The 25,929-nt window shown below is 44.1% G+C and overlaps 1 protein-coding gene across 7 annotated transcripts in view; it reads left to right on the top strand.

Annotated features, from left to right (window-relative positions):
* TRPM8 (transient receptor potential cation channel subfamily M member 8) overlaps window positions 1–25,929 on the top strand; it is a 283,346-nt gene that overhangs the window by 54,349 nt on the left and 203,068 nt on the right. For all 7 annotated transcript variants that reach the window (XR_011201606.1, XM_069225547.1, XM_069225544.1 and 4 more), the window contains 2 exons: window positions 16,684–16,828; window positions 23,341–23,464. Coding sequence is in view for 6 of the 7 variants with exons in the window: in XM_069225547.1 (XP_069081648.1) it covers window positions 16,815–16,828; window positions 23,341–23,464 (138 nt within the window). In the remaining variant the exon portion in view is untranslated. The remainder of the gene's footprint in view (window positions 1–16,683; window positions 16,829–23,340; window positions 23,465–25,929) is intronic.

Here is a 25,929-nt window from a genome sequence, read left to right as displayed (position 1 = left end):
AAATCAAGTTTCAAAGTCTCTTTCAATAGATCATAGAGTTTCAAACAATGACCTTCATTTGCACCTGTAGCATGTAATGTTCTAATTGTTCAGCTGGCACCTTAGGCTCAAATTTCAACTGAAAGGCAAATTCAAGTTCCAAAATCCTGATCTGGAAACCCACAATCAAAACAAAAAGCCAAAAATTAGCCTGTTTGCAAGTACTTCTTCTTCACTCAGACCATCATCCGTATTTGCTCCTGTTGTCATATCTGTCTCTTCACTTATTGTCTGCAGTACATCTGGAACTTTTTCATTTCTTTGTGACTTAGGCCACTTATCTTCTTTCAGTGATTTGTCAGACAGTGTCTCTTGCGGAACTGGACTTACTTCTTCTGCAGGATCTACACATTGACTTGATGTACCTGCACCATTCGCCAAATCTGGAGGAGTCAAATCGGCATGACTTTGATCTAACTCAACCCCTTCATCAGCTGCTTCAGAAAACGTAATATGTCTCAACTGTTCTTCCCACTCGTCTGCTTCTGGGAGAGTTATCCTCTGACTTAACTCTCATGCTACACTTGATGATTCTCCAGCAAGTTTAAGAACCTCTATTTCATCTCTCAGAGGTGTACCTGGATCTTCACCAGTTTGCACTGTCTCTGTCTCCGTCTCTATAGTCTCTTTTCTTGCCTCTTGAGAATGCACATCAGTTGTTGGTACTCTCAACAACTCATCTTCCGTTTCTTTTCGTGGGTAGGGCACTTTTCTTGTATGGCTGGCATGAATCCAGTTTGGGATCCCTGCCCACTTCACAGCAGTCGTTGTAACAAGGACAACTTGGTGTGGCCTCTTCCACCTAGGTTCCAGACCAGTTATTCTCACTTGCTTCTTGACCACTACCCAGTCACCAGACTGTGACACTGGTCTTGGGGTGGGGGCACGTTTGTTGCTTCCACCTGATGAGAGAAAGAGTGAACCACATCAGCTAGGTTCTTGCAGTATTCCAGCACCATATCATCTGTTATCTTTACAAGAGTATTTGCGGGGACAGCTGGTAATCTCATTGCTCGATCCATGTTTCTCATGCTCATCAGGACCAAGGTCAAAGCATCTGGCCATTTCAAATTTGTGGAGGCACACATCTGTACCATTCATTTGTTCTACCAATACAGATCCTTCAGGTCGGTAGCTAAAGTGCAGCTTCTGTTCAATGTTTAATGGTGAACACAGCAATTTTATTACTTCACTGTTGAAGTGACTTCCTCTATCTGATACTAAAGAAGCTGCAAAGCCAAACCTTGGTATCAAGTAAAAGCTTTGCGACTGTGAGACTGTCATTTGTACATGTAGGGTAAGCTTCAATCCAGCGGCTGAACATGCACACAATCACCAACACATATCTCAAACCACCACACACGGGCTCTTCAATGAAATCCATTTGCATTCTGTTAAATGGTCCTCCAGCTCGTCCAAGGTGACTTTGACTAACAACTGCCCTTTTCTCCACATTATTTCTCTGATGTGCACTGTATTTAACCACAGCAATTCCCTCAGGTAACTGTAGGGCTTGTAACAAATCATGAATTCTGTCACCATTTCTAACAGGTGAACAGGATGAGGTCATGAAACTTCTCTTTGACCACAGCTGGCCAAAGTCGTACACTATTCTGAATCCATATTGGCTGTCAGTAAAAATTGTGGAAAACAGCCTAACCCACAACTCACGAACAACAAGGTGCGTTGTCCACGAATGCGGAACAACGCTTTTGTGAACAGCGACTCTGTTGTTCTCTGCCTTAATCATGCATGTCCTGAACAATGAACATGCATGGTTAAGGCAGAGGAAAACAGACTCAGGATCTGAGAGGACGCGATCAGGTAAGTGGGGCTGGGCTAGGGTAGGGGGGTAGTTTTAGGGGCAGGGTGGGGGTAGTTTTAGTTTTTAAGGGTGGTGGTGGGGGTAGTTTTAGTTTTTTAGGGTTTGGGATGGGGTCGGGGTAAATTCAGTTTTTAGAGGTGGGGTGGGGGATCAGGGTAGTTTTAGGGATGGGGTGGGCGGTCGGGGTAGTTTTAGGGGTGGGGGTGGGGGGGTCAGGGTAGTTTTAGGGGTGGGGGTCAGGGTAGTTTAAGTTTTTGGAGTTGGGGGTGGAGGGTCGGGGTAGTTTTAGGTTTTAGGGGTGGGGTGGGGGGTTTCAGTAGTTTTAGAGGGCGGGGTGGGGGGTAGGGCTAATATTCGTTTTTAGGGATGGGGATGGGAGTTGGGGGAATTTTAGGTTTTAGGGGCAGCAGTGGGGGGGTCGTGGTAGTTTTATGAGTGGGGGAGAGGGATCGGGGTAATTTTCGTTTTTAGGGGCAGGGGTAAGGGGTCAGGGTAGTTTTATGGGTGGGGGGTCAGGGTAGGATTGTTTTTAGGCGCAGGGTAGTGGGGTTGGGATAGGATTGTTTTAGGGTTTTTTTTTTTTAGCGTTAGGATTGTTTTAGGGGTGGGGGTAGGAGGTCAGCGGGAGTCGCATGCTGGAACCATGCATGCTGTTCCACGCATGCCTTCACCAGGCATGCCTTTACAATGAAAAATCATTGTAAAGGCATTCGTGGTAAAGGCATTAATGGTAACAAATCGGTTGTTGTTCCGACCGTGTTGTTCAGGCATGCGCGGTCCCAGCATGCGTTGTTCCATCCTATATTAAAAAATTTAACTTTGAGTAGTGCACTGACACAACAGGCTCTTATAAGGGCGACTAATTGAGCAACTTGTGCAGAAAATACTCTTTGAAGCCATGAAGCTTCGAGTATACCAAAAATTGTGCACACAGCATATCCAGCTCTCAGGTTACCTGCATTATCTCTTAAACGGGAACCATCGACAAAAATAATTTGGTCATTCCCTTTTGAAGGGGTGTCTTGAATATCAGGTCCAGGTTTCGTGCACAATTCAGTCACTTCCAAACAATCATGTTCGACTTCTTGCGTCTCCTCAGGCTCAACATTTTCGATGGGGAGTAATGTTGCTGTGTTAAGTACTGTACGCCTTTTCAGAGTTACATTGGGAGAGGCCAATATAAAGGACTCATACTTTGTCAACCTGCCCTTAGTCATGTGCTGGGTCTTTGTATATGTCCATAAATTTTCAACACATTGAGGGACCTAAACTGTAATGGGATGTCCCATTACTATTTCTTTGCATTGTGACAATGAAACTCAAACAGCTGCAACAGATCGCAAGCAGCCAGGTAAAGCTGATGCAACTGGATCCAGTAGCAGAAAAATATGCTAAGGGGCGATTTACACAACCACGTACCTGTACCAGGACAGAAAGTGCGCAGAAATCTAGTGTAGTCAGGCATTCTTAATGCAGGTGCTTTGCACAAACTCTCTCTCAACTCAGTAAAGGCTTTCATGCAAGATTCATCGAATGGGACCGGTTCTGGGACATCTTTGTGTGTCAATCTTTGCAAAGGCTTCAAGATCATTGAGAAATTTAGGGAATCCGCTGTCGGCAATAGCTCACCATTCCCAGAAACATCCTGCTGTGTAATCGGGGCTTCATTTCTAAGATGGCTGTAACCCGCTCTTTGGAAACTTTCCTTGTACCTTTTTCTATTTGGTGTCCCAAATATTTCACTTCTTTCTGACAATACTGTATTTTCTCTGGGGACACTTTGGCCCTCATTATGACATTGGCAGTGACTGTTAAAGTGGTGGTAATACCACCAACAGGCTGGCGGTAATTAGCACCAAATTATGACTATGGCGGTGAGAACTCCCATAGACAGCCAATGTACCACACCAACCGCCAGGGCACTAACACCACGCACCACGGCTGTAGCTATCAACAGCCAGACGGAAGACAAGGTTCCACCCACCATATTATGACACTGAAAACCGCCACGATTTCCGGGGCGGTACCAATGCCATCAAAAGCCTGGCAGAAACACTGCACAAAAGACCAAAGACTCACCAACAGAGACACGGAGAAGACCAACGCCGCCATGGAACCAGAACTGCAAGTCTACCCAATGCTCCTCTACTCCATGCCCCACCTGGAACACCAACGCAGACGATGACGGTGAGTACAGCCGCCTAGCACACAAGGGAGGGAGGGCGGAAAAGGAGAGTGACACACACACGCTCAACACACACCCTTTACACACACACACCATACACACAACCAGCTACAGACGTCAACAAATGGCATACGTTGCACGGCATAATAATACAAGGACTACAGTTCGGCAGCACCGATATTGTAATAGCAAGGCAACACCCTTCATATGAACCAATTCAATAACAAAGATACATGATTAATTGTCCAGAAAGGGCCAATGACCAGTCCAAAGTACATAAGGCCCACATGGCCACAGTCTAAGCCCCAACTTGATCCTGACAAATTCCGCTGCAAGGGCAACATCTCGGAAGTGGACAGGCACCTCAGCCTAAGGGGGCTGGGGGGCACCTAAGCTGAAGTGGGGAACTTGCGCACTGCTCCTGGGGGGGTGGGCTCCATGCCAACTCCCAATGCTGGGGAGTGCAAGGTCACCTCTCTGAGGTGGGGAACTTGCCCACTGCTCCTGGAGGGAGCCCCATGCCCATTTCCCAATCCTGGGGAGTGCAAGGTCACAGTCTCTGAGGTGGGGAACTTGCCTACTGCTCCTGGCGGGGCTCCATGTACAACAGTCCCTGGAGGGTTGCCTACATGCCCTCTGCTGGAGGTGAGGACTGCATTGTCTTTGCTGGGGGAGGTGTCTCCTGGGCAGCCTCTGCTGGAGGTGAGTGGTGCTGTGTCCCGAGTGGTGCTGTGTCATGTCTGACATTGGTGGTTGAGTGGGATCCTATTCTGACATTGGTGGTTGAGTGGGCTCTTTTTCTGACAATGGTGGTTTAGTGGGATCCGTTTCTGACATTGATGGTTGAGTGGGATCATTTTCTGACCTTGGTGGTTGAGTGGGATCCTTCCCTTTTCTGGCTGGTGGAGTGGGATCTTCCCTTTTCTGGCTGGTGCAGTGGGACACTTCCCTTTTCTGGCTGGCGGAGTGTGATCTTTCCCTTTCTTGCATGGTGGAGTAGGATGCTTCCTTTTCCTGGCTGGTGGAGTGGGATCCTTCCCTTTCTTGGCTGGTGGAGTGGAGTGGGATCCATCACTGTCTTGCCTCCACGACTAGGAGGTGTCTCCACTGTCCCCGTGGACTGTTTGGCTGAGGTGCTGGGCTGTGTCGTTGGGACCCTGCTCTTACGGGCAAAGCTTCTTAGGGACGGTGGGGTGGGATGAGGGAGGAGGGATGGGAGAGGTGATTGAGAGAGTGGTTGTAGGAGGGGTACATCTGCTGGACTTGGGTGCAGGTGAATGGGCAGTGTGCTGATGTGAGGTGGATGGCTGTTGGGTGTCTGAGTGCCTGTGTTTGTGTCCTTTAAGAGGGGTGGGACAGACACGGTGGGAGAGGACACAGGGGACACATGGATGGATGTTATGGAGGTGTCTGCTAGTGAGGTGTGTGTGCTGCTAGGTGTGGTGATGGTGGTGGTGGCAGCTGAAGCAGTGCATGCAGGTGTGAGTGTGGACGTGACTGTCAGGAAAGAAGTGTAGGCGGAGAAGGGTGAGACAGTGGAGGCAGGGGATGTGGATGTGTGTGTAACTGTCTGTTGTTTGTATGAGTGCTTGTGGACTAAAGTGTGGTGACTGTGTTTGACTGTGCCACTCTTGTGTGATGTCTTGTGTGCATGCTCGTTTGTATGTGTTCATGGGATGGGTTGGGGTTCAGGAGACTGGGACTGGGAAGTGATAGTTGGAGGGGGGACGGTAGGAACAGGGACAATGGCTGCCATCAGAGAGGAGGCCAGAGCCTGAATCAATCTCTGTTGGGCTGCCAATCCACTGTGGATGCCCTCCAGGAATGCGTTGCATTTCTGCATCTGGGATGCCAGCCCCTGGATGGCATTCACAATGGTTGACTGCCCAACAGAGATGGATCTCAGGAGGTCAATAGCCTCCTCACTCAGGGCAGCAGGGCTCACTGGGGTAGGGCCTGAGGTGCCTGGGGCGAAGGAGATGCCAACCCTCCTGGGTGAGTAGGCACAGGCAACTCGCTGATGGGCTACTGGGAGGGCGGTGCTGGTACAGGGGTGGCGGCTGTACCTGCAACAGGGGGGGTCAAAAAGGTGTCTGCCACCACCAGGGAGCTGCCATCGGAGGAGGTATCAGAGTCAGTGTTGTCACCTTCTTTGTCCGCTGTGGTGCTCCCCTCACCCTCTGTCCCACTGTTTCCCTCAGCTTCGGTGGACTCTTCCTCCTGGGTACTGTGGGATACAGCTCCTTCTGTCGCCGGTGCCCCTGCTCCTCCACCAGATGATGCTAATGCACACATGAACAGGATGACAGAAGAAGAAAAAGGAGAGGGAGATAAAGGGAGCACTGGGTCAATTACAGCACCAATACCACAGTTTACATACACAGTACCGTCACACACAGGGATCACGATTGAGCACTATGCATTGCACTGCAGTTCAACTGGCTATATGCCACAGCAAGATGAGAGCCAACCACCGCCAACTGCACCTTTCCTGGGACCCGCAAAGCCCTGACTGACATGGAATGCAACCGAGCTAGGTTACCTGCATTTGCTATACCCCCATTACCCTTGAGCTGCATCACGCTGCAATGTCTGTCCTGGCATTAAGGGGCACCCACTAACTCAAACACACCACCTGGATCCCATGCCACCAGCCAATTAATGTAGTAACACCCACTGTACTCACCCCCTTGTGGCTGCTTTGATGCCCTCAAGCACCCATCCAGCTCTGGGTAGGTCACCGCCAGTATGTGGGCCATCAGGGGGGTCAGGTTCCGATGGGCACCCCTTCCTCGTTGGGAGACCTCCGTGGTCTTCGGTGCCCAGCGTCTCAGGTCCTCCCACTGTTTCCTGCAGTGGGTGCTCCGCCTGCTGTAGACCACCAGGGTCTGCACGTCCTTGGTGATAGCATGCCACAATCCCTTCTTTTGATGGGCGCTGACCTGCAGAGGTAATACAGACAGGAGGTAGCATTACACATACAATCCAGCCTGTCACGCTTATGGCCCACATATCCTGTTTCCAAATACACTGGCACACACATAGCCCGGCGCCCACCATGTACACTACCACCAGACATCCCCCCCAATGACACGATGCCTCCACACACATCCCCGTGCAACCTTGCCACATGCATTGTGCCCAAGGCTTACTCACCTGTTGGTCTTGAGGCCCATACAGCTGTCTGTACTGTGGTAGGCCCCATCCACCAAGCGCTCCAACTCCATTTAAAGTGAAGACATGGGCCCTTTCACCAATCACACGGGCCATGGTAGGTTCCAGAAACAGGTCACAGCAGCACACGCAGTGTAGGTATTGTCCTGTGGAGAGTTAGGAATCAAGTGAGGATTCAGATGGAAAATGGCGATGACGTCCTCGTCGGTGTTCACTGTCACCACCGCCGCTGATCCCCATTAGCCACTTTACTCCATAGAGCACCATGTTAGCCAATAAAGAATTGCACTGCGGTGCGAGACCGCCTTCCCCCACGACATCCAACGCCGGCGGAATTACTTCACTTCCATCTGTCCCTTCATACAATATCGGCTGTCTCCATTTCGTGGTGGTAGACAACATTCAGGTCTTCCATAACTGCGTCATTTATGAAAATTGCACTTGCATTGGCATTCCCACTGTCCCATCACATTAATGCTGTGTGCTCACTGCAGTGGTGGTTCCATTGTTCAAACTGTGACAGCCTACTCACTCTTGTGTCCCTTAGATACCTACCACTGTGGATGAATAGGAGGAGGAGACAAACCCCAGTGTACAGACCCTTTGTGGACTTAGCTACACTAGAGGAGAGGCACATAATACTGACCTCTAGACTGCATAGGGCCACAATCAGAGAGCTGTGTGCCCAATTGGAGCCTGACCTGATATCAGCTATCCATCATCCCACTGGAATCTCCCCCTCTTGTGCAGGTTCTGTCAGTGCTCCATTTCCTGGCAACTTATTCTTTCCAAGTGACAGTGGGCTTGGCAGCAGGAATGTCACAGCCAATGTTCTCAATGGTGCTGGCAAGGGTATTGTCTGCCTTGGTGAAAGTCATGTGCAGCTACAATGCTTTCCCCCAGGTGGAAGATTTGGCCACTGTGAAGGCAGGATTTTATGCAATGGGACATATAGCCAATATTATTGAGGCGATTGACGGTACACATATTGCGTTTGTCTCCCCCACCAGAATGAACAGGTGTCCAAGAATCGGAAGAGTTTCCACTCACTGAATGTGCAAATGGTATGCCTGGCGAACCAGTACATCTCCCACCTCACTGCCAAGTATCCTGGATCAGTGCATGACAACTTTGTTCTGAGGAATAGCAGCATCCCAAATGTGATGGCCCAACTAGAGGCACAGGATGTGACTAATAGGTGAGACTAAGTCCCCACCCACTTTATGTCAGTGTATGCCTTCAGGTGTTATCCCCATAGCATTGTGTAAGTCTATTGTTTGTCCCTCAACACTTGCAGGTGACTCTGGCTACCCAAACCTATTGTGGCTCCTGACCCCTGTGAGGAATGCCAAGACTGGCTGAGAACCGTTATAATGATGCACATGGGCAAACGAGGAGAATCATTGAAAGGACCTTCGGCCTCCTGACGGGCAGGTTCAGATGCCTGCATCTGACAGGTGGATCCCTGTGCTACTCACCCGAGAAGGTCTGCCAGATAGTAGTGGCATGGTTCATGTTGCACAACCTGGCCCTCAGACGTCATGTGCCATATCTGCAGGAAGAGGAGACTGGAGATGACCCTGTGGCAGCAGTGGCCCCTGATGACAGTGAGGATGAGGAGGAAGAGGATGAGGATGTGGACAGCAGAACATCAGTTATAGGTCAATACTTCCAATGACACACAGGTGAGACAATGGATCTGACCATTAGTCTGACTATTGATTTTATATGTATGGCTGTAGCATGAAGGTATTCATTTCCTTTGCATCTCAACTTACTGTCACCTATGGCTTGTCATTTTACAGATGCTGGTGATATGACAACAGTGTCCTGATGTGATTACTACAGACAGCTACAGTTCATTATTTGTATGCTTTCACAGGGTTCAGATCATTTGCACTAGTTGTGAATGTTCCCATAAATGCACATTTTCAACACATAAAACAGTGTCACTCAAGTTGTGTTCAAGGGTGTTTATTGTAGTGCAAATAATTGAGAGAAAGGTGCATTGGAATGTGGTGATGGTAGAGGTAAGTACAGGGTATTGTTCCATTCTGTTTGTAGCACAGATCCAGTGTCCATGGGGCCATGGGAAGGGGAGCAAAGGCAGTTCAAAGTGGACAAGGTGACAGGGTGGAAAACAAGGGGGACAATCAGGAGAGTCTCATTTCCTGGCGGTGGTCTTGGTCTTGGCAAGTGTCTCTGGCTTCTGTCTGGGTCGCAGGGAACATTTGCGGGGTGGTTCACCTTCTGCATGGGGATGGGTGCTGGTGGCCTGTGGGTCCTGTGGCTGGGCCTCCTGCCCACTAGCTGCATCAGAAGTGGAGGGCTGGTCAATGGACTGGCTATTGGTAGGTGCCCGCTGCTGTGCCCGCTGCTGTCCCGTCGATTCCCTCATGATGTTGGCCATGTCTGCCAGCATCCTTGCTATGGAGATCATGGTGGTGTTGAGGACCTGAAAGTCCTCCCTGATCTCCTGACAGTGTTCCTCCTGTAGCCTGCTTGTTCTCTTGCATAGATCTGGTCCATCGTGTCCTGGGATTGTTGGTAGTCCCCCAGGATCTTGGTGAGTGCCTCGTGGAGAGTCGGTTCCCTGGGCCTGTCTTCCCCCTGGCAGCGGTCCTCCCTGTGTCCCTGTTGCCCTGTGCCTGTGTCCCTTGAACGGTGTGCCCACTGCCACTGACCCCAGATCTCTGATTGTCTTGAGAGCAAAGTGTGGACTGGGGTCCCTGTACAGGTGGGCACACTGCCGATTGACGTGTCCTGCGGACACAGGTGTGGGGATGCTGGGTGGGTGCTGTGGTGTTGGTTACTGATTGGGGAGGCTGTGTGGTTGACTGTGAGTGGGCTGGGGTGGCTGACTGACCAGTGGTCCCTGATGGGCCAAGTAGTTCATCCAGATCCAGAAGTCCAGAGTTACTGTCATCACTGGGGGCATCTTCTGTTGGGGGACTGGTTTGTCGTGGCACCTTTTCTCCGCTGAGATTGGCTAGGGGACGTGTGGGGATATAACTGATGTTTTATGCTTCATGTCTGTGACATATTGTACATCCCTGGCTTCCCCTCTATCGTTGCTGTTGCCCTGCAACCTTTGAATTTGTATGGTGATGTAGTGTGGGATTGTTAGTTCCCCTATGCTGTGCATGCTGTTGTGATGGGTGTCCATGCAGGGCTGGGAGGGCTGTCCATGCATTGGTATAGCATGCAGGGCTTGTCATTGGGGTCAGTCATATGTGTAGGTGAAGTGTGTTGGATGGAGTGGGATGATGGGAGTGAGGGTGCAGGTGTGGGGGTTGATTAGTAGTTAGTATTGACTCACCAGTGTCCAGTCCTCCAACTATTCCAGTAAGTCCCTCAGGATGCAGGGTTGCCATGATTTTCTCCTCCCATGCTGTGAGCTGTGGGCGAGGAGGTGGGGGTCCACCACCAGTTCTCTGGATGGCGAACTGGTGCCTTGCTGCCACGGAATGTACCTTTCCCTGTAGGTCATTCCACCACTTCCTGATGTCGTCCCTTGTTCTTAGATGCTGTCCCATGGCGTTCAACCTGTCCACGATTCTCCACCATAGCTCCATCTTCCGTGCAATGGATATTTGCTGTACCTGTGCTTCAAAGAGCTGTGGCTCTACCCTGACTATTTCCTCTACCATGACCCGCAACTCCTCATCAGTGAAACGGGGTGCCTTAGTGGGAACATGGGTGTTGTGTGGTGTGTGTTGTGCAGAGGGTGTGAAGTAATGTGGTGGGGTGTGGGATGTGGAGTGCGTGAGGGATGTATGGGTGTTTGTGGTGTGTGTTTATAGTTGTCTCAGTGGTCTTTGTGTAAGTCTTGTGGTGCTTATTGGTATTCGGAAAGGATTGTGGGTGATGTGGGTGTGTGTTTTATAGTGCTGTGGGTGTGTGGGTGTGGTGTGTGTACAAGTGTCAGGTGTGTGTTTTTTGTGTTGGCCAATTTTGTGTGGTTTAGTATTTGAGTGTCCATTCTGGGCGCGCCGGTGTGTACCGCCAATGGTTTACCGCCATTGAATGTCCGCCGTGGTGATTCGTGGGTCATAACGTGGTGGGTGTTGTTTTGTTGTTGTGATAGTATGGGTGTTGGTGCTGCCACTTTAACACTGACCTCTGGGCTGGCGGATTTTTGTTTGTGGCAGTATTCTGTTGGATTGGTGTGTGTGTCATAATTTGGCGAACCATGCTCCGGTACCTTTCTCCTCAATCACGATGTATGCTGGAGTAGCTTCTGGTGGACACATTTCTCCTACTCTAGCTGGAATATACTCATCTCCCCTAAGTACACTCTTTAATGCTTTGAAAATTTTCATCTTTTGCTCAAAGGTGACTCAAACTACAAATTTTAATTTCAGAACAGGAATTAATTCAATCCGAAAATCCTTTTCGCCTGTCCCCCTAGACCAATAGTCTCTCACGGTTGTCCACCAATCCGCTTGCGACTCTTTTCACCAACCAACCTATCTCAGCATGGACCTATGTGACGTCACTCACACGTACATGAGCTGACAAAGTCTTGCAGCTTGTCCTCCCGACACTCAAAATCTCACAAAACTAATGCGGAATATTGTAAGCCCTAATAAAATCAACACACCAATTTGTCTGCTTGCTGCAGGTAGGGAACACAATCACTTCGGAAGCCTCACGGAATGTTCGATTGCGACATTTAGCTCTGACAACTACTGATTCTGAAGCTTTCTCTGACTCGCAAGTAAAATTCGACCAGCATATTTTACCCTTGACCAATACCAGATCCTCTTAGGGGCCCTCAAGAATTACCAATATCAGTCAAACTATCACTCCCTTCAACACTCACAAACTCAGGAATTTTTGTCAACCACGCCTGATTAATCTACTATAACAGACAAATTACAACAACAACCAAGTATCTCATATACTTGTAATACTCCGGAGTCTTAGACCATTGCAGGGTCTGTACATCAACAACCACATGCGCAATTTTTAAGCACAAGGAGCCACTCTCAATTGAAGTTCGACGACCTCCCTACATATACCCTTTGGAGTACGCACACTCTCTAACAAACTACGTTGGAGTACGCAAACTCCCTAATTCTCACAAACATCACAATTAACCTGAAATTTTCTTACGCTGTGCAAGCGCAAATACTAGTCCATGTATAAAATCACAATAGGAACGCTGAGAAAAATTCCAAACAAGCATTGGCAGATCCATTTTTTTCTCCAAACAAGCATTGGCAAATCCAAATTTCAAACAAGCTTTGGTAAAACCAACTCTTACCAAGAGAGGACCATAACCCTCTCACTATAAAGACAAAATCGTCCTCTGGCTACCAAAACTGCTGGTGCGTCCTTTAGACCTTGTATTTCTTTTGATATTTTATTTTATAAGGTGAAACGTTGGGGGAGGTTGCATGGACCTTTGGACTTTGACAGTGAGAAAGGGTAAGGTCTCAAAACAACCCATCAATAAACATTTCAAAATTAATATCACAAATTCAGATAGGGAGTCAGTAACTTGAACACACCATGACCTATGTGGCCACGAATCTCCAAACCAATTTAGTAAAGTTGAAACATTTATTTCCCTAGATTAACAATGCTAAGATCACGCAAATCAAGAACAGAACAATATGACAGAATAACAACAATATCAAATGAATAACTGAAACAGAATACATTGAGTTACGCCAGATGAATTAACAACAATCATTTTCAAACAACAGTCAAATTTGGGATGTGTGGCACTCTAATCTATTACACTAATTAGATTGGGCATGTTGGGCTTCATGCAAAAGGAAAAATCAGGCCAAAATATAATTTGGAAAACATCTACATATGGCACTAACAAAAATCTGCCATTTGCTTCTAGATGGGAAAACATAAAGAGCTGCAAGAAAAACAGATACACTATTGTTAATATACCTTTCCTTAATTGAGTTTCAGCAGGCAGCGAGGATTTTCTTCAGCAGAGTATTTTCATGGTCAGCTTCAGATGGTCAGTGACATAAGGAAATGGTTCAGTAAAAAGTAGGCTTAAAGTACCTGAACTATCATTGGCAGTAGCTAAGGTTAAGCATCTAGAACAGAACAGGAAAGACTGCAAAAGAATTGTAAAGCAACTGAAATATGAAAGAACAAAAAATAATCTAAAGAGCAACTGAATAGAAAACTGAACATGAGCTAGTAAGGCTGAGCAAAAGAAACAGTGTGATAGACTGACATAATCTGAATAAACTGCAAAGCTAACTAAACTGCCTCCTCATTACTCAAGGTTTTATTAAAGCCTCAGAAAACATCTAAATTGTCTGCCATTGGACAGTTACTAAGGTGACTAGGAAAGAACCAATGAAAAAGTCGAATAAGTTTCATAATGTAACAGCTTTCTTCATAAAGAATTTACCAACTCTTTCTCAAGGTGTTCACAAAATGCAAACTGTAAGCCATTGTCCTTCTCCGGCTCACTAGCTGCTAAGAAAGTTACAAATATGTTGCAGCTACGAACATTTCTCATGTGCTGCTCGAAGCTCTTGGAAAGAATGAGATAACTTCTTCCCTTCACATCATACATTCTAAACCTTTTTTTACATGTGGAATTCTGACTGAATCCAACATGGTTTTCAGCTGAAAGAAAACACACATTTAAAATGTACAGTGTAAACATTTCACAAGCTCTCAACTAAAACATTTTCATTGCATAAATCATTAGTTAATCATTGTGCAGAATTGGCAAAATACAAAACACATTTTACAGTGTGTTTATTTCAGAAATAAATTTGTGTAAAAGTGTGGGCCACATTTAAAACCCGTGCTTATGTTATTTCATTTGTGCACTGTTTAAAGATACATTAGTTTAGTTTATTAATCACACAATTAGTCAAAACTAGATTAAGCTCTCTCACTACTATGGCAGCAAATGCTGGGGGCGAGTAGCTGTTTTAGTGCTAACTGGGTCCTCTGGTGTGGGCTTAGGATCCAGCCACTGCGTACTGCAGCACCCAGGTCCCAATGCTGCCTTGGTCACAGGGGTAGGCAGCAGACCCCAATGGTGGCTCACTGGGCAGGGGGTTCAGTGGGACTGACCTCGGGGGACCCGGCCCCTCAGAATCAGCTGCAGAGATCCTGTGGCGATTTCAGAAGCTGGCCCAGGCCGCTCCGATGTGCCGCTCCTTGCAGCCAGAAGGGAGACATTATACCACGGCATAGGCCGGGCGACTCTTGGTGAGGCCGGGGCACTCCACACACACTGACAGTTGATGATGCATAGATAGTGACCTTAAAACAGCTTCCCCAAAGTCCTCACATAATCAGGAGCATTCCCAGCGATTGTGACACCCAGTTAGTGTTGAATGCTTTTGTTTTGTCCCCGTGGCCTCCCAGCGCCACAGAGCCCCAAAGTCAGGCAGCCATCTTCAGAATGTTTAACTTTTGTTACACAATGGAAGGAAAGTACATTCAGCAAGTATTTACATTTGTGTGGCTCATTTTCATTTATATGTTTTTGCTTGTTTTATCTCCACATCTCAGTTCTATTTAAGTACATTTGAGATGACTTTAAAACTTTTATTAGGCACCTCATTGTTTGGCCTTATTTAAGAAACTTAGTATGACATTGTGAAGTGTGTACAATTCTTCTTTAATAATTATTCTGAACAGTTGACTTTGAAGACAGATATAGTGTACATGTAGTATATGTTAATAAATATAAAGAGGCTGTGAAAAGTATTGAAGAATGTGTGGCATCACTCATTCAGGAAGGCCTTGGCAAGAAAGACACACTCTTTTGAAAAATTGCATTGACATGCTGAGTATTTTGGTCCTCTGGACGCACTACAAGCCGGAAGAGTAGAAAAACACTTGGAAATCAAAGCTCTGTCATATAGAATACATTTCTGAAACATGACATATTCTCCCACGGTGGACACCAATGAAAACAATGGCCCTTGTCTGGGTTGCCAGAAAAGTCTTACATTTGGAACCCTGGCTGCTGGTTGACTCCCACTACCACTGTGAAGGTGGATTGCTTAACATTAATACAAAAAGCAATGCTTACCATGTAAGAGCATATATTTCTTTAACTTAGGACAGCTTAGACATCATCGTTTAACACATGATCTGAATCACTTTTCATTCTGTGTCAAATGAATCCCTCTGACTACCTAAGCAGAATGTACTTTCCCCAGGACAGAGCAACTTCCCCAGGCTGAATAACACACTATGTAACATTTCTTGTTCTGAGAGATGACGCGAACACTAGAACTCCATGTAAGAGAATTGTGAGAAAATCCTCAAATGTATTCAGTTACCAACTGTTGCTTTTGCTTAATTTCAATTATTTGTGAGCATGTGACCCGTGTACTAATGTCATGAATGTTTGAAGCTTTTTCTAAAGCACTAAAGAAGGGTGGTCTCTCTGCAAGGAGGAGACCCTTCTCTACTCTCATAAGTGAATCTATGCTGGATATTGACTAGAACTCTACTAAGTCTTGCTGTATTTTCTATTGAATCTAATGCTTATTGTTTTATCCGTGATGGCCCAGCTTGTGCATTTCTGTACTTTAATTCATCAAGTTAAACTTAAAATGAAGATCTTTGTCTGTCGTTCTTTACCAGAAAAGCTTTATTCTTGCCTTCTGTACTTTTGTCACCCAACCTACTAGCAGAGATGGGTCCAGCAGGGAGCCCCAAAGCCCAGTAAGGACTGCACCACTTCGATGCCAGTGAGCAAGAAGAAACTTTATATATAGGATTACACTCTGACCCTATTCAGGCCATTCTCTGAATCTAAAGAAGTAAAGAGTTATCCTTCAAGCTCTTGCTGGTACTTTGGCTGTTGTGATTCAGCAGAGCCAAGGCTGCTCTCTACAGAACATTGCCTGTATAGTAATGTTGTGCCCACTTCCTCGCCTGATCAAGGAAAGCAAAGATAGGACAAAAAAGGAGGATGTTAGGAAAGCATGAGAGCAAATATTAAGGATGAAGGCTATAGAAAGAGTAACAAAAAATACTATTAAAATTCTGGAAAGTAAAGTCTGAAGAACAGAGTATGATTATGTGGTGACAGAAATCAGTGCAAGGGAGACTCAAAATGCATTCAAACTATTGACAAACACAGGTGTCTCTTGCTAAAAGTGGAGATCATTTGATCTGAAGATTAAAAAATGTCAACTCAATTGCTGACATCAACATTTTAATGCAAACGTTTCACTCTGCCAAATCATGAGTTAGCTTTCAATATTTCATGTAAACATTCTACATTTATTTCACTTGTGTGGGAGTCTAGGGGGAACATCAAAGAGTTTTGTGGTTTGCAACCGAAGATACCAGTGCACATTATCTTTTTGCACACTTGAGCAACCCCATGATTATGTGTGGCCTATCTACTGTTTTATGTGCACTGCAACATGTTGAACATTTTAACATTTGGTGATCAGGGTTCCTTGATTCTGTGTTTTGTTTCTTTTGCCCACAGATTTCTATTTAAGGACAATTAATACATCTCCACCATTTCATATCAGTGACTAACGGTCCAGATAAACACGGTGTCCATTTGTGCCCTGAGTTGTGGTTTGTGGCCCTGAGCTGCCCTGAAGCTGTTGAGACATGGAAGACATAAGGTATATATTCTTGGTACCTCTTGATGGCACACCTTCTAAAGATGGTATCAAAACAGAACTCCAAGTGAAGAGAACTGGAGAGAGCCTTCCAATATTATTTAAGTGTGAGTGTGTGATTCACATTGTATTACAGATGGTGTTCCAAACATTCCTGCTAAAGTTGTTTCCCTATAAGCTGTTAAAAACAATGACATAAGCATCAAACATGAAGTACCCAGTATAAATGTCCTCCTGATCCATACTATTCTGGAATTGGGCAGATTACTGTTTATAATAGCTGTGATGTGCATCATTGTTATTCATGATTTTCATAAGATGCAAACCAAATGCAGAGGGCTCCTCTTTCCATTCAGCGGCAGGTCGCCGAGAAACCCTTAAAGGAATTTAGAACATCAAACAATGAGATCAAGGATCATGCATACCTCACATAATGACAACAAAGGGCAATGGTACAGAAACAATACTAAGAGAGACGGTAGAACAGGGTGCAGCAAACAATTGTTTCTCCTTTGTGAAGTCTAACCCCCAACCACATGATAGTAACCCAAAAAGAGTATGAATATACATTATCTTTCACATAACTCGGTTTAACAACATACCTCAACAGCCTTCTCTGACAATCTTCTATCCTCTCCATCCACTCTGTACAGCTCTTCAATCTACCCGAAATAGCACACTTTACCATCCTCCAGTCTGACTTCATTACCCAACAGTTTCACCTTTCTCACCTAATGAACCTCAAACAGTTTCCTTCTTTGTGGAATACAGTGTCATTACTGAGCTAGTCATTATCTTCATCTTAGCCATCCAGCCCTTCCCAAACCATATTGCCATCCTTACACTCTCCATAGTGCTAAAATTAAATCTTTCCACCATGCCATTAACCTCTGGGTGATAAACAGTCATGGTCAGATACATAATAACATTTTTAACTTTTCAGCTCTGGGACATCAGCTGTTCCCCATTGTCTATCAGCAACATCGAATTCCCACTTTCAAAAATATCACCTTCATTACTGACCCTTTGATGACATCAGTAAAAGAAAAGGATAACGGTAAGAGTTCCTACAGGGGATCTTATTAAGAGCAAAACAATTACATACACTTAACTGAATATAATAATGCCATCTAATGACATCCATCTTTCGTTTCTTAAAATTTTAAATATACACAGTTATTTTAAAAACATCTGCACAGTTCAATTACAAACAATGGCAAGAACGAATCACAACAAATAGGTGTATCTTATGAAGTTTTATATTGAGAATAGATTATGGGATTCAACATAAAGCACAATTTCATAACTTCAGGGGTTCTACAGGTGCTGTTTCTCATACATCAACATTGTTTGTTCCGTTATAGAGATGTATAAAAGACAAATGGCAATGTACTGAATGCCCACGTCATGAGTGTCACAAAAGTCAATGCAAAAAGGCCCGACTGACGAGGAAACTATTGCATCAGACACACTATCAATCACAATTAATTTACCATTGATTACTAAATAGAATTGACTTGAGTAATTCCCCAGAACTTATAATCATAAATTCATGAAATGGATCAATGCTCTGGCAATCTCATATATGGTGTTTTGGGGCCTTTGTGTTTTCATGAAAACTACTTCGACCCGATGATGGTCTGGTAGACGAGTTCAATTGGAGACTGAAATGTCAACGCTTGAGCCACCTTTCTTCTGAAAATTGTTGTCACCAATGTATTGCTGTGATGCCATCAAGGTATACGTTGTTGTGACACTCAGAAAGTGGATATTCAGTACACTGCCATTCGTCTTTTCTCCATCTCTGTAATAGAACAAACAATGTCGATGTACGAGAAACAACATCTGGTGTGATTCCTTCTTGCCATTGTTTATAATTGAACTGTGCAGATTTTTTTTCAAATAGCTGTGTATGTTTCAAATTATAACAAATGAAAGACGATGTCACTTGATGGCATCATTATACTCAGTTTCATTTATGTAATTGTTTTGCCATTAATAAGATCCTTGTAGGCACTCTTACCTTTTTCATTGTCAGTATCCAAGCCAACAAGGCCACCCCGGGTTGCCCGTTTCTTTTATCGATCAGTAGAAGAAACACACATCCGTTCACTTTTAAAGAAAGTCCACAAACAGCAGCAGAAAATTCTGGTTTCTCAGTGAATGGCGTGGAAGCCAAGATAATTATCTTTACGTGGTTCCACAGAACCTCATGAAATTACTTTACTCTAAATAATCCCAAAGAATGTGATGAATTTTCATTGGAATCATTGAAGCTGTCAGATTAGGGCCTTTAGAGAGAAAACAGCACATTGTTTAATAGGGGAAAGGCGTTGTTACATATTTTTTTATAAACTAAGGGACTGATTCACAAAAGCATTTATGAGTATGTGAAGTAGGGTTAGAGGAGCATTCTTTACTCCTGTGACTTGGCGCCCAAAACTTCCAACTCCCTATTAGTGCAAGTGCAAAATGTACAGGACTTTCTATGTGAACTTGTAATTATATGGCACTTCCCATTTTAGATGTTTTGGTTCTGATTCACAAAAAGCATGTAAGAGTGAGTAAAATAGCACAACAGGAAGACTACTTCATGTACTCCAAAATACCTTTGCTAAGAGGCCCCTAAGTGACTACGATGTAAACTGCGTAACAGAAGCAGCATTGGAAGCGTGACAAACACGGTTGGAGCAATTGTAAGAAGAGTCAAAGTCTGGAATGCCCACCTCACCACCTCATCCATCTCCGTCTTTAAATTAGATAATGTTAATACTTGTTATATAATGCACTACGTAAATGAAGAGTGCCACATGGTAGATATACAGGAAGCATTGTATTATTGTCATGACATTATACAAACCTTTGGTGATTTTAACAGATTGATGGCGTGGCTCATTCTCCTTGTCTATTGGGCACAAAAGGGACATGTAGGAATGTTTGCAATTTTTTGCCATTATCACTGGTAAATGTCTGTAGCTGGACCTTAAATTGTGCAAATCTATATATAGGCATCACTACTTAAGAAGGTCTAGATATATGTGAATTCCTTGTTCATAGCTTTACACAACCTCGTAGATATGGAATTTGAGTTCTCATTGCCAGGGTCGCAGGGTGCAGCTTTGCCACACACTTACCTGAATAACGTACAGCTTTCTAGCTGAATGTCAGACTCAATTAATAGTAGATACAACCATATTTTGCTCTTAGCCAAAACTGCCCTCTCATGTGACCTTGATTAGAGTGATCCATGCACATAAAGCACCTGTTGGCAGCCTTACAAGGAAACTATCTTTGTCCTTCATTGATGAGCTAAGGTCTCCTGATTCAGAGATACCCAGAAATGGATGCCACTTATGACAATACCGCTGCAACAGCTTCACCATATTTTGACCATGGCAGTGAAAATTAGTAAAAAACAATAATTTTTGGATCTTCTGTGTAACATCAAAGGCAGCAGGACACATTTGTAAAATTGAGAGTATTAATACTGGCAGAATATAAATGAACCCTTAAATGGACTGTAAGGATGAAATAAAGCCAATGTATTCCTCGTGGTTAATTAAATTTGTGTCTGCTGTTTTAAAAAGAGAATAAACATGTCAGGCAGCAGGGTAACAGTTGCTGAAATGTACAGTTTTTAAGTAAGATTGGGCCTGATTTAGAGTTTGGAGGACAGTGTTAGAACCTTTGCCATGTTTGCGTACCTTTCCCTCGCCAAGGCAAGGATACTTCACCTGCCAAATTTAGAGATGACCGCTGGTCCAGCTGACATCTCTTGCATTTAAAGGAACTGCCATCATGGCGGTTCCTGTGATTGCATTGAAAGTGTGCCATGCGGCTCCATCAACATGATGGTGCCAAACTGCACACTTTCATTTTTTTTATATTTTCAAAAACGAAATCCCAAAGCAAGATTTTGAAAATAAAAAAACACAATGACCCCCTTGCCGTGGGAGTTTCCTCCCATGGCGTGGGGGGTAATTGAAAAGTTTTTACTTTTACATTCCACCACGTTTTGGGTGGTAGTTTGTAAAAGTAAAAACTGGTCATGTGTGTGTGTGTGCACTCTACAGGGAGTGCAGAATTATTAGGCAAGTTGTATTTTTGAGGATTAATTTTATTATTGAACAACAACCATGTTCTCAATGAACCCAAAAAACTCATTAATATCAAAGCTGAATATTTTTGGAAGTAGTTTTTAGTTTGTTTTTAGTTTTAGCTATGTTAGGGGGATATCTGTGTGTGCAGGTGACTATTACTGTGCATAATTATTAGGCAACTTAACAACAAAAAATATATACCCATTTCAATTATTTATTATTACCAGTGAAATCAATATAACATCTCAACATTCACAAATATACATTTCTGACATTCAAAAACAAAACAAAAACAAATCAGTGACCAATATAGCCACCTTTCTTTGCAAGGACACTCAAAAGCCGGCCATCCATGGATTCTGTCAGTGTTTTGATCTGTTCACCATCAACATTGCGTGCAGCAGCAACCACAGCCTCCCAGACACTGTTCAGAGAGGTGTACTGTTTTCCCTCCTTGTAAATCTCACATTTGATGATGGACCACAGGTTCTCAATGGGGTTCAGATCAGGTGAACAAGGAGGCCATGTCATTAGATTTCCTTCTTTTATACCCTTTCTTGCCAGCCACGCTGTGGAGTACTTGGACGCGTGTGATGGAGCATTGTCCTGCATGAAAATCATGTTTTTCTTGAAGGATGCAGACTTCTTCCTGTACCACTGCTTGAAGAAGGTGTCTTCCAGGAACTGGCAGTAGGACTGAGAGTTGAGCTTGACTCCATCCTCAACCCAAAAAGGCCCCACAAGCTCATCTTTGATGATACCAGCCCCAACCAGTACTCCACCTCCACCTTGCTGGCGTCTGAGTCGGACTGGAGCTCTCTGCCCTTTACCAATCCAGCCACGGGCCCATCCATCTGGCCCATCAAGACTCACTCTCATTTCATCAGTCCATAAAACCTTAGAAAAATCAGTCTTGAGATATTTCTTGTCCCAGTCTTGACGTTTCAGCTTGTGTGTCTTGTTCAGTGGTGGTCGTCTTTCAGCCTTTCTTACCTTGGCCATGTCTCTGAGTATTGCACACCTTGTGCTTTTGGGCACTCCAGTGATGTTGCAGCTCTGAAATATGGCCAAACTGGTGGCAAGTGGCATCATGGCAGCTGCACGCTTGACTTTTCTCAGTTCATGGGCAGTTATTTTGCGCCTTGGTTTTTCCACACGCTTCTTGCGACCCTGTTGACTATTTTGAATGAAACGCTTGATTGTTCGATGATCACGCTTCAGAAGCTTTGCAATTTTAAGAGTGCTGCATCCCTCTGCAAGATATCTCACTATTTTTGACTTTTCTGAGCCTGTCAAGTCCTTCTTTTGACCCATTTTGCCAAAGGAAAGGAAGTTGCCTAATAATTATGCACACCTGATATAGGGTGTTGATGTCATTAGACCACACCCCTTCTCATTACAGAGATGCACATCACCGAATATGCTTAATTGGTAGTAGGCTTTCGAGCCTATACAGCTTGGAGTAAGACAACATGCATAAAGAGGATGATGTGGTCAAAATACTCATTTGCCTAATAATTCTGCACTCCCTGTAAATTGGGCAGGCGGACACATGGCGAAACCTGTGACGGCCATTACTCTGCCGCACTGTTGGAGGAGTATGTATACGGCAAAGAGGTAGTAGTCTCTATCAGTTACATACTGAAGGGTTACACCCGTCTGTAAATCAGATGGGCGGGCCTTTCTGTATGGCAGAGATGGTACTCTGTCACCTTTACGACGGAGTACTACCCTCTCTACCATACGTAACATTTGGGCCTCTAGTTTCTGCATATTATGCAAATGTGTTGTCCCTTGTATTGTTTTTTTAATTACAAACAATACGTTTAATAAATGCTTATAGCCCGCTGTAGTGGGCTGTACAGCCATTAAAGGCCTGCTCCAGCATTAAAGGCCCAAGCCGAAGGTGAGGGCCTTTAACAAGGGAGCAGGCCTTTAATTGGCCGGTATATCCCAGATACGGCGGACTATAAAGCTATTAGAATTAGAGGGCAGAATGTTCTACTAAATAAAACAAAGGTCTCCCAAAGCCTGAGGGGACTGAAATCTCCTCGAGCTCTGTAAGGCCTTTGTTCACAACTGTGGCTGTGGGACAAACACTGGAATGTTGGAGCTCCAGGCTTTTACCCAGCCATTAGAAGCCAGGAGCACTCCATTGCCTTCAACTGAGCCCCTAACATTCCAATGTTCTAATATCGGTTAACATAACAAAGATATTTTTTTATCAAAGCACTGATGATGCTGTTGTGGTTTGTTGCAGGTGTTCCTGCAAGAGAATTGATTCCTGTAAAGGTTGAAATAGAAGTGATTGTGACTGAAGACAACTAATGCAGTGTGATTGGCTTATTTCAGGCATCTGATCTTGACAACAGTGCATGCATAGGCTCCTTTGATGATGGAAGCTTTTCCCCACAGGTTAGTGAATGGTGAAGATGATGGAAAGAGGCTGAGGAATAGAAGAGGCATCAGCGCGCAGGGGCAGTCACCAAGGACTTACACCAGCATCCCTCTCACAACAGAAGTTTCAATGAACGATGAAGTATGTAACACTTATTAACAAAATCAAATTGAATTCTAACTCTTTTTCGTATTTCTCAATTATTTAGGGATATATTTTAGTCAAGCTACCTTGGCTCGTATGAATGAGATATCTGGGCATCTATTGATTGACTCCTAAGACCTCAGCTCAAGGAAATCTTTTTCATGGAGTCTCTAACAGAAAAGGAGAAATTATATCCACCTAGAAGCTGCCACTGAGAACATGCTTTTAGTTTGATAACCAGAACAACAGCATACCTAGAGTGCAAATTCTGTGACTTCTGGAAATTCTGTAAGGAAAATATGTAGTTAGCAATATCACACAAAGCACACTACAGTTCAAAGCCCTTGCTTCATTCAGGTTCTTTCAACTGCTAGCCACACACTCTCGATTTTACACTGAGAGCTCAAGTAAGATTGACCGCCCATTCCAGGACCCATAGATAAATACAGACGCAAATACAATTTGCAATTCAATATTGTTGTATCTCACAAAATATGCAAATCAGTATCCTTGTATCTCATGCTATGGACATGTATCTGGTGTATGTTGGTGGACTCCTTTACTTAAATGTTATCTCTTCTTTTTCTTTTTGACTAATGTTCCCTTTTACGATCTTGTCTCTGGTTTCAGAAGGTAGTCATTGAGCCTTCTTTGGCATTGTAATTGCCATGACATTAATATCATTAAACAAAAGTGGTCTCAAGTGTTTAAAGAGGCTAGAACACTCTTCTGGCTATTTATGGTCTTTCCACTGCCTGTTGAAGCCCTGTGATTAGATTATGTCTGTTTCTTTATGGATAGCAAAAACTGTCCAGCATCATGCAATCCACTCTGTAACGTACTCAAAACCTGCAAGGTCAAAGTCACAAGTCAGCCTTACTTAACAATTTTTCACACCCTGACTATATATATATATATATATATATATATATATATATATATATATATATATATATATATATATATTATCAAATTTTCTCACCCACTAGGACAGAAAATCAAGACACATGTGATCCGATAGGCTATTTTGTGAAGGATTTTACTGGAAACTCAAAGGGCAGAAAGTCAAGAAAGGACAGGGCCCTGCAAAAGAGGAGGAAGATTTGTCAATGATTTCCTGAATCTGATCCCAGATCCCAGGACAAATGGTAGTCAACAGCTTTGCCAATGAATGTCACTCATCTCATCTCAATATCCCAACTTACTTAACCGGTGGTGACAGCCTTCAATACACTTGGAAGGGTAAATTATTATATATATATATCACCAAAAACACCCGACTTATCGAGGCTCAATTGCGACGGTCTTGATATGGGATCAGGAATCCCATTAATATATTATCAAATTTTCTCACCCACTAGGACAGAAAATCAAGACACAAAACGGACAGTTCCAAAATATATTGAAAAAAGGCAAAATGGTCCTCCTCCCAACGCGTTTCAGCCGTAGCCTTGTTCACGGATGGGGGAATACTACATACACCGAATATATATATACAAACATATAAACATAAAAAAAGGACTTAAACCACAATACAGACCTATATCAAAGTGCAACAGTGAGCGCCATCTTGTAAAGGTTATATAGGACATAATACCTCAAAAGAGGGTATCCATAACTACATCAAGGTTTCTTTAAACGTTGTATCCTGATTCAAATATCTTTAGATATATAGAAATACTCTAAATTACATATTCAATTGCTCAATTATCAACTAAATAACCTTGTATTATGTACTTGACAAATCCTATTATATTTTATGCCATTACAAGAATTAAATACAATAAATACATAAAACCCCAGAAAAACATATAACAGAGTGTGTGATAAAACCACTCATATTTACAAAAAAATTTATATAAATCTCAGAAGAAACTCTAGAGAAACTCAGAAAGTCCAGTAAATAATCATTTAGCTACCAAGATGAGTATTCATTTTCTCACTTAGGTTTAACCCATTAGGGGACAAAGTCATAAATTTAATGATATATTTCGATTCAAGAACCCGTAACATTTTCTCTCTGTCACCACCTCGTGAGTTCAATTTGATCTGGTCACATACCAAATATGAGAGTTGCTTTTCATCACCTTGATGTACTTCATGAAAGTGTCGTGCCACAGGGTAGCTACGATCAAAATCACAGTTAGCTCTTACATGCTCTAACATTCTCTTTTTTGCCTTATGGATCGTACTGCCCACGTATATCTTATCACATGGGCATCGTAAGCAATACACACAGAAATCTGGGTTGCATGTAAAAAATCCCTTAATGGCATATTCATCTTGTCCAGCGCCCCATATCACATTTTTGCAGTCTTTGCTGTATCTACATGCTTTACATTGGTGACAGCAATAGAACCATGAGATACCAGATCTCATACTCTCAGGTTTAGTGCTACTCAGCACCATATTGGGACTAAGATTATCCCTCGGCGACCTACCCTTACGAAACGTTAGTGCAG

The sequence above is a fragment of the Pleurodeles waltl genome, chromosome 3_1 (assembly GCF_031143425.1).
Source record: "Pleurodeles waltl isolate 20211129_DDA chromosome 3_1, aPleWal1.hap1.20221129, whole genome shotgun sequence".
Taxonomy (NCBI): domain Eukaryota; kingdom Metazoa; phylum Chordata; class Amphibia; order Caudata; family Salamandridae; genus Pleurodeles; species Pleurodeles waltl.
Note: the sequence above shows the minus strand (reverse complement) of the source record. Positions and strands in the feature narration are given on the sequence as shown.